Raw genomic sequence first — 10,475 nt, 5'->3', positions numbered from 1 at the left:
CACACACACACACACACACACACACACACACACACACACACAAACACACACACACACATACACAGTCACATTAACACACACATACTAAATCAGTCTGTCTTTGTGGACTAAAACTGTGGCTCCGGTGATGGTTTTCCATGGAAATTAAGACGGATGACAGTGTGTGTAGTCCAGTAACCTCCATTGTAGCTATTAGCAAGCCTCGAGTTGGTTGATCGGTTCATGGAGGTTGTCTTTCACCCACATGGATTGGTCCTCAGGGATAAATTATTCAAGGCTCTGAAGCGTTCAGCAAGTACGGCCCATACTTACAGTACATACAGTAGGCCTAAACTACATACACACACATACGTACGATGTCAATAACAAAAACTGTCAGTTTGTTATGCTTCTTACTAGCTTCTGTGTGGCCTTTCAACCTACTCACATGAAGGTAATGTTTCCCCCCCAGTAACTGCATTCTAGTGAGTTAAGTGTTATCTCCCTTTGTTGCAAAAGTCATGATCGAAAAACATGTAAACGGATCCTCGGCCTCGTGGGCCTGCACCCTCTGTCCAGTTTCCTGGCTCAGACGCGGTACTTTCTCAGCAAATCGGCCTGCCACATGTACTTCCTCTCGGGGAACCTCTCTGGGATCTTGATCTTGTGGAAGTCTTGAATGCACTTTTCCAACTCCTCCTCGACCGTCGGCTTCTCTTTTGCCTGCCTTTTCTTGCACGTGCTGGTGTCGCGGGAGCTCGCCGTGAGTGTGCGCAACAAGTCACTCTTCCGCCGCTGTTCGGACTGCTGGAGCATGGCGATGGGGCCTTTTTTCGGCGGCCTGTCCAGGGTTTGGACGTTGGCGTGGGGTCGTGACTGGCGGCTGACCGGGCCGCAGATGACTGTTCCCTGGGGAGAGCTGGCTTCTGACTGGCTCTCAGAGCTAGAGGTGGAGAGCTCGTTAAACGAGGTGCCGCTCTCACCCTCGCCGTCACCCTTGTGGTTCTTGCAGCAGCAGTCACATGCAGGGGAGGACCAACGTGATGAACCACCTGTGAAGGGAGAGAACCAGAGAGGAAGCTTACGTTAGAGTTTATGCGCAACCATTTTTTCCCCCATTTTCTTTTTTGCGCTCTAGGCCGATCATCATCAAGACAGGAACGAGACGGTGAAACAAAGAGAGCCACAAATTAGTCAGACGGGAGAAGAAAGACAAAGTAAGAAGCACTGAAGACAGAGAAAAAGTAAGGTCAGCTTTTGTCAAATGGCTTTCACCTGGAACAAAGTGACGTGCTGTCAGAGACACCTGGCTTGCTTCCAGTCTAAACATGGAAATGAGCTGGCTGTCTGTGTGACAAGCCTACTTTACATTGTTCAGAGACCTACCCTTATCGATCCATGCTGTCACATCAAGCAAGTGAAAGAGCTAAAACTAATTACAAATGCACCACCAATGTCCAGGTGTACATGCTATGATTGTATTTACAGTAAAGCTCTAATGGACATGGTATTTCAACTGAATAAAAAATTAACTTTGCAAGGCTTTTAACTGCACATGGATATATGTAGCAATAATGGCAGAGAAAAACAACGTAAAATATAATAATAATTAAGGTTTTGTGTATGCAAAAACTAAAGACTTTCCAATCAACATGACTAATAATTTCATTAGACCAATCCTAGATGTTGAAAAAAACTGAGCTTTGATTGTGCAGGCTAAGAGATGTTGAGGTAACAGTTTCAGCAGCATTCAAATTATATTTGTTCAATGTAGTACAGGTCTTAACTAGGTTTAAGTACCATTGAAACGTTTGACTCATGGACGGCTTTGCAACCTTTTCTTTCTAAGAATCTTCTGGAGTATTTTTCCATCACCCTCTAATTATTCTATTTTTTTCAAATGTTGTGCATGGCTTGGAATTTAAGTGGTACAATTTTCATAAATAACATAACGCTGGGACCAACAAACAGGTCAGAGGAGAGTTTATATTCACCTGATTAATTAAAGTCTCTACATCTTACGCGGAAAACTAAAAACACATATTTTCCAACTATACCTTGAATAAAAATAAATAAAAAATAAATACAACAAATAGATTAGCACTTCAGTGGCACTTACATGGCAATTACTTATGGCATTTTGTAGTTTGGCTTTCTTGAAGAAATTGTACTTTCTTGATTCTTGTTGTTTTGAGTTCGTACTCATGGTTGAATGCACTTATTGTAAGTCATATTGGTGGAAGCCTCAGCTAAATGACATGTGATGTAATGTAATGATTAGCTCTCAAACATACCATCATGACACGTGAGTACCACCACTGGTTTCACCTGACCTGGAACTTCCAGTCAGTCAAACAAGTCTAGAGGTATCTCACTGGTGAATTTGAGGCAGCTGCCCAGAAGTTGTGGTCTTGATCAATAACGAGAAAAATGCAGTGATCCACAATGAAAGAAATCAATTTTCCAGCCTTTGTGTGAGTGTACAGTGAAAGGCTGAATGATTTACTGGAACCAGAGCAGCAACCTACCTCTCACTGCAGGAAGGAGACATTTATTTTTCATGCTAACCTCCTTAATAATTGAAGGAGTATCTGTTGCTGATGGACTCCACTCTGTTTAGTGAGGAGAGAGATCAAAACTCCCGAGGCAAACACACACACATGCAACAGCCCTCCATTCTGATTTTGAGCCCCGCCCCTCACACATAAGTGCAGGCTTCCGCTTTTGATGCATCCTGCACTCAAGTTCAATAGCATTGTTTATTCTTTTCATGTGCTGCCCAGCATTTCACTTCAAACGAGATAAAACAAGGCTATAAATAATGCTGCTTAAAATAGATGTCCCCCTGCTTTTACTTTCTGTCCTCAGCAACATATTTGGCTTGTCAATAGAGGGAGCGGAGCAGAAATCGATTCAGCCAACCAATATTTGTTCCTCCGAGTACCTCTCATAAAACAGTTACCACATGTTGTAACTATTTATGTGAGTATAAATATAATAAATAACTCTTGGACGACTTTGAAACCTACACCAACTGTTATTCTGCGCTGCAGGAGGACACACATTTAGTACAGAACTATATATATATATATATATATATATATATATATATATATATATATATAATGATACTAGTTTAATCATAAACTTAAAACCAAGTCTTCACCCTGAAATGTAATGATTTATGGCATGTTGTTCCCATAAGGAAAGCAGATTGATGTTGTTGTCCCCCCCCCCCTCGACACACACACTGCTGCCTACTGTGAAATATGAAATAAACATCACCCACCCAAGCCAGTGACAGAAATGGAACACTACACCCTGTATCCCCCATAGCAGCTCTGGATCTCTTTAACTACCACAAGCATTTACAGCTCTCACATGCACAAACACACAAAGATAGAGAATACACTGACCTATAATAGTGTGATTCAAAGATACACATGAGAAATGTATCAGCCTCAGAAAAAAGATGTGTTCCTCTATCCAGTTGCAGTAACCGCATGATTGGTGCAATTACGCCCCCCCCCCCCCTCCAACCTTTGTTTCGGGGCACATGAGTTCATTTATGTCACTCTGAGTAAATAGCTAGCTCTCTGATCGATGAGACGATGAGATGCAAACTCGTAATTGGGGTTTTGAAAAATGGCCCCAGACTCTGTTGAATTGTGAAGTCTGCCAGTAGCCAGTCTGCCCATCCAAATAACAATAACACGATGAGACGGCTAAAGCGGATGTAACAAATGTCTTAAAGAGCCTTGTATGTGTGTGCGTGCGTGTGTGTGTGTGTGTGTGTGTGTGTGTGTGTGTGTGTGCGTGCGTGTGTGTGTGTGTGTGTGTGTGTGTGTGTGCGTGTGTGTGTGTGTGTGTGTGTGGCCTTGCATCTGTAGATTGTATGATATTCTGATTAAAGCTCTGTGTTGCTCTTGACACAGTTAGTCTTGACAGCAACACACTGCTTTAATTTGCAGGTATTGTGTACCGCTATTAGCCTCGCTAACACTAAAGACTACCAGGGAGGGGTCGGACTGATCGCTTTAAACTTCCTGTCAAACCTTAAGCTCCGTGACAAATTGTCCAACAAATAATTAAATGGAGAACACCACATACAGGGACGTTAGAATCTCACCACTGATAACTGAGATTTGTAAAAAAAGTCATTGAGTGGTGTTGTCTCTCTCAGCTACACAGTAATACTTTAATTAGCTTCCCAAGAGGACATATCAGTGTGCAGTGTTGATGCTTTGTCGCACATTGAGTCATGTTAGTGGTAAAACCAATTTACCCTGCTAATTGAAATTTTCAAAAAGTGTCAATATGAAGACCTGCATTTTCTCATTGTTATTTACACTTATTTACACGTCTGGTTATAATATTGTGCTAATCAAGGTGAAAATGAATCACTGTTTAATGACATGTAATGTTTACGTTTTTTTCTCTCATTTTCTGTCTGGTTGAACTAATTTTTTCTTTTTTCTTTATTGCTTCTTCCAGTCGAATCACTGAAGTTAGATGCTTTTTTCTGCATCACACAGTAACTCCATTTTAAGAATCCACAAAGGAAAGTGTTATATAACTTGATCCCGATCCAATGCAAGGGTCCTAAAGTTCAGAGCATTGTATCTAACTATCTAGATTAATGATGCATTTTGACAGTGTGCTCTGGAGATTCAAAATGTACACTGATGGAGGTGCCATAATTAAAGGTCAAGGTTTCATAGTCTAAAGGCAATAGCTGCCACACAATCTGATGGATTGTAATTATACTGGGGAGGAATGATGCATGTTGTTAATTGTGACTGGCCCAGAGGATGCCCGCATCCATCACTAGGTGAACATTTCTAATTGAAAGTTAGCTTCTTCTTCAGCTCTTGAGGTAATTTAAACTGCAGGAACTGCGATACATTTACTGAGGCATCATATTTGTACATCTTGTGAAAAAAGCCTCCATGATTTTTAGAAAATGACCAATTCCCTGTCTAGTCATTGTCAAAGAAGATGAATTTTAGCACTTAAAATGTCAGGAATTTGATAGTTTCTCACGATGACACTACTGAATGATCCACTCAAAAAATAACCTACAGTTTATATCAGTCAGGACATATCTTGGGAAGAGCGCCTCTCCACTTCCTGTCAATCACACCCACGTGCATGTCAGCATTTTTGGAAAGATGCAGAATTAATTACAGGAGCTGAGGAGGAGGTGCAGCTACTGCAGCAAGAATGTGTCTCATGGCACCTTATGTACAATTCTCTATAATGTATTTATTGTAATTTCAACATTTTAAGTTTTAAAAAGTGTGTAATTTGCAAAAGGATTGGCAAAAAAGAAAAGAAAACATTGGAAGTCCACTAACATGACACACACATTCACACCAAATCAGAAAAAGATCATTTCTTTCTCAAATACTCCAAATTGTCAAACAAGTCTTCTCATGTCTCTGTTACTATACAGTATTCAGAGTGGTAATATAGAAGCAGCGAAGGTTATGATATTGCAACCTTATAGTTCTGTGAGCACAGGCAGAGCCTTCTACCAGGGGCTGAATGCGGGATCAGCCGAACTCCAACAAGGGTCAAAGATGTTGACCGTTAGTGAAGCTGAGACCGGCCAGGGTGACACTCAGGTTTGCCCTGTAAACACTGTTAGCTGCAAGCCGCCGGCTCAGCCATCACCATGTTGAGAGCTGTGTGGAGGCACCATATATGTGCTGAATTTCAAAGTGAGCATCTTCAAAGCAGAGTTTTTATGTCACTCTTTATAACAACTGTTTTCAACCATCAAATGGCCCATCTGCCTCACTAATATGACCTAAATGAATAATATATATGGTTGATACATCTATCAAATAAATTGAAATGCCAACATGTCTTGTGATGACATCATGCAACCTCAGATAATAGTCACCTATTGAAACTTGACTGCACATAGCTACATTCTGTCCAATAGATCTCCTGCGTTGTTAAATGTAAAAACAGCAACGTGAAAGATAGACAAGTGGACTTATGGCTAGAAGGCAGCCAGCTGAAACCTGGACCCTGGAAACCTGGAAAGGCTAAAACTGGGCAAGAAAGTGCACCATGAGCGCTTGCCTTGAGTCTTGAGCATGGCACCCCCAAACTGCGACAGGGACCAACAGAAAACACTTTGTTTGTACTGAGCTGCTCTTGAGTGAGATTGTGTTTTACTGTTCACATTTATGGCAGGGCATCTTTGCTCAGCAAATCTAGTGATTTAGTGTCACATCAAATATAATATTTCTTTAAATCATGCACTCCCTGACTTTGTTATGGCATGTAGACTGCATTAATAAAGTGCTTATTACGACTCGTGTTTCGCCCTGATTGCAAATTAAGTAAAACAAATTGTAAAGAAAAAATAATTTTACGTAAAAACCTTTTTAAATACATTTATTTGTATGTTTCTGTGCTTGTTAATCTTTCTCATTTTATGTGTTTCTGAACATACTTCTGCTTGTGTGTGTGTAAATGTTATCCACAGTATGTGCAGGCCTAATGTAGTACATGTGGCATGCTGTGAGAGAAAGGTCACACTTTCCTTCAGGGTTGAGTGCATGCCGTTGTGTGTGTGTGTGTGTGTGTGTGTGTGTGTGTGTGTATGCATGCACATAGGAATCCATACGTGTACGGTGACTGTCACAGTACAGGCACATGTATATATATGTAACATGTGACATATGATGTACCATAAGCGAGAGCCTTATGCAGGTTTGTTTGTTGTTTTCACTGGTGCCTCTCTTCCTCTCTATAGGCTACATTATAGATGTTGTAGTACGACATGTGTTTGTGTGTGTGCGTGTGAGTGTGTGTGTGTGTGTGTGTGTGTGTGTGTGTGTAAAGTGAGCGCGCCTGTGGTCATCCCTCAGCGTGTAAGTGACATTGGCCTTGGAACTATTATCTGTATGCCGTTGGGCAGTGAAAGGGAGGCTGATGTCAGGTGGGGTTCCCATTCGTGTCATCAGAGGTGTCAGACTGTCGGCCGTGCCTCTGGCCAGCATCACTCAGCGCACACACCCTGTGTGTCTGTGTGTGTGTCTGTGCCTTGTGTTGTAGTGTATATGCAGCCGTTAATTCACGTGATCTCGTGTTCTATCTTTTCCAGGGAAGTGGGCAGGAGGTCTGACTGAAATCTAATGACTGTCAAATGCTATTACACACACACACACACACACACACACACACACACACACACACACACACCTACAAACACACACAGCTTCCTGACAGGTGCTCCGGGCTCTGATGTATTGATCTCACCAGGGACCTTCACAACTTGTGTTAGCTCTGGCTAGTAAAAAGACCTGGCTGACTCACACTGTGCTCACAATTGAATATAATTAACATATGCTCACACACTGCACACTAAACATATGCTCACACACTCAATCACACTCGCTACAAACCTAATTTTCTATCCACATACTGTATATCATTCATCATCTGTCAGTTGACACTATATGGTTTGAAATGAATACGTTTCACGTTATTTAGTCGACTCAGACCATGTTGCTCTTCGTATACCTACCTATCCCCCTGAGAGCCTGATATCGGACTCTTTTGCGCCCCCTAAGATTGGCAGAATTTAGCCCCAACTGCTGACCTAGATATCGCCCCACTATCTATTAACCTGAACATAGCCATTTGACTTGTGATGCTGTCAACATCAGTACACACTCTATAATATACAGTCATATAAATGGCTTTTCACTAACACTTGAATGGGCATAAACACATGCACACCATTCAAGTTGCCATCTCTTCTCTTTCTTTCTGTTTTAATTTATTGTCCTGTGCTCTATTTTTTGTCTGCACTTTTCAGCTTCTCTTCATGTATCTCTCCCATTCCATTCCCCTCATAATGTCTGTATCGATGGGTTGGGGCATCACAGGAAATGTATGGACGATTGCCTTCTGATTGATTTCTGTCATGCAGCCTCTCAGCACTGGGAGGCTGTTCACCTGAGATAAATGATGTTGGCACAACAAAAGCAAATAAACATCTTCTATCCATCACTTCTTCTCCGTCAGTTCTTTTTTTCTGCTTCCCACCTCAACTCTGCCATCTGCGCCTCTCTCTCTCTCCGTGCGCCTTCTCTACCTGTCTCTTCCTCAGTCCCTCCCATTTCCTTTTGCCTTTCTCGCTCAGATTGACCATTTTCTTACCCATCAGTCACTTTCCATTTTCCTTTTGTTCAAGGTTTTTGTTTTGTTGATTCTCTCTGTTTTTCCAATTAATTTAATGTTGGTAATATTAAAAGATACAATTCTAAGTCTGACTTCTGCACTGCTACAGATATTGTTATTACATTCTGTCAGTTTAATTGAATGTGGTAGTACTGAGTATTATTTTGTACTGAATAGAAGAATGCAAATGATTCAGGTTATCTAACAGGCCAGAGAACACCAAGAACAGTTCTTAACGATAAACTCACTGATTGTAAATATTTTAAATCCAGTCCTTTTAGCATTTGTTTTGAAAATGATTGTCATCTGATTTAGGCTACATAATGTGGAAACATTGTGCACACTATTGGTGTTGCAATTTCCTTTTTTTCTTCATATAACCACCTCCACTCAACCTGCCTCTCCTCATCTACTTCTGTCACTTTAATCATTGGGTCACACTGTCCTCCAGTCCATTTCTGAAATCTAAACACAATTAAGCATGTGACCAAATGTTAGCTTTAGAGGATTTAATAAAACATAAAAAAGCATTTATTTCTACCTCTTTAAACATCTATGACTCTTTCCTAACAATAACCTTTATCAGGCACTGGACCATAAGGAAAGAAACCCAAAATGTCAGCTAGCGAGCATGTTTTTGTTTGTGAATAAATGTAAATTATTGATGTCCACAGCTAATCTATCTATTTTAATACACAAACTTACTGCAGTTCCAATGCTGAGGGCACATAGTTTGATTGATTGATATCAATAATGTCCAATGTCGTTCTCTTTGTAGAAGATACTGTTCAATGAGAATAGATATTTCTATAGTACATAAGGTCTTTTTCAAATAGTGCCATAACGACATATAAAGCACAAGCTTTTCTTTATAAGCCTCAGATCATACATTCTACTGTATTTTAGTGATTATTAATGAACTCAACTCTCATATGGTTTTACTAGGAAAGTTGTGATTATATGAGTGAGTGCTTAGTCCACTCGAGCGACAACAGGAAAAGAACAGAAAGAAAGACTTTGTTCGTCCCTTGAGCATCAGACCGATGCGTAGCGCCATAGAGAAATCAATCAGAAAAAAAGGAAAATGATGTGGGGTTTTTCTGAGAATATTTTATGGTATTTTATGGTTCAGAGCTGATATCACTTCTATGAAATGGATAATATTGTGGTTCAAAAGCTCAGACAAATGCTCTTTGGTTCCACAAAAGTCGGTCTAAACAACCTGATGCCATCACGGGTTAAATGTAATAAACATGTGATAATGTGTTTATCGCTGCAAGGAGATTAAATTGTAGTTGGCTAAGTACCGGGCAAAGAGAGGTCAAAATAACAGCAACTAAAGTTGGCAGTAATTCAGAGTCTTGCCCAAGGACACTTCAGCACGACAGATGCTGGTCAAGTCTGAAGCTGCAGGAGGCTGCTTTACATCTCAGCTGTCTGGTGTTCAGCTTTGGGGAGGAGCTCGGTTGGTCAGATATTGATTGAACTGTCCCTGGGAATGAGTTCTGGACAAAGACATCTGCTGCCAAATTAAAATTCATCATATTCAGAATGCAAAAGGCGAGTGTTTCTAAGCAGATTGTTTGTTGAGCTATATTTGCAAGGTTGTCCTAATAGATAATGAGAATGAAGCATTTTTCATCCCTCCCTCTTTCCCTCTCTCTTCTTCTCCCTGTCTTTCTCTCGATGCAGCATAATTAGTCCCGCGCAAGGCAGCGTGAAGGGATGCGTTTGACTGTTCAGCTTCTTCAACCAGCCACTTCTTTTATGTCAACGTGTTTCCACCCCTGTATTTGAGGGTCGTGTGCCACTGTTCTGTTTCGTGTGTCTGCTGAGTGAGAATTCCCCTCTTCCGTACAAGCAGGTGTTACATTTCACTTGTGAGAGTGACACAGCTTGGTGACAGGAGTTTCTATTTCTAGCAGTGCATTTATTTCCCTCTGTCTCTCCCTCATTCTTTCCATCTATTGATTTCCTCCAGCCCTGGGGTCTTTACTATAAATAAAATATAGCCACATTAATCGTCTACAAATATATGTAGCACATGCCTCTGCATGTATAATTCACCACATGTTTCAGAAGCACTGTGGGAGGTTCAATGTGTGGTAGAAGATATTAGTAGCAGTAGGGGGGTTGGGGGAAGGGGGGGGGGGGGGGGGGGAGCAGGAACAGAACGATGCAAAGAAGCCTCACAATGGTTTGAAGATCCAGTTGGTTTGAACATTACCCATTAATATATAACAAAGACCAGCAGTGCCCTGATTGTCACAATGGGGACTTGGGTGGTTCGA

General features: G+C 41.1%; 1 protein-coding gene across 1 annotated transcript in view; it reads right to left on the bottom strand.

Annotated features, from left to right (window-relative positions):
• Positions 1 to 567: 567 nt before the first annotated feature.
• kctd16b (potassium channel tetramerization domain containing 16b) overlaps positions 568 to 10,475 on the bottom strand; it is a 69,217-nt gene continuing 59,309 nt past the window's right edge. The window contains exon 2 of the mRNA XM_034550682.1: positions 568 to 1,031. Within this exon, the coding sequence (XP_034406573.1) occupies positions 568 to 1,031 (464 nt within the window). The remainder of the gene's footprint in view (positions 1,032 to 10,475) is intronic.

The sequence above is a fragment of the Cyclopterus lumpus genome, chromosome 14 (genome assembly GCF_009769545.1).
Source record: "Cyclopterus lumpus isolate fCycLum1 chromosome 14, fCycLum1.pri, whole genome shotgun sequence".
Taxonomy (NCBI): domain Eukaryota; kingdom Metazoa; phylum Chordata; class Actinopteri; order Perciformes; family Cyclopteridae; genus Cyclopterus; species Cyclopterus lumpus.
Note: the sequence above shows the minus strand (reverse complement) of the source record. Positions and strands in the feature narration are given on the sequence as shown.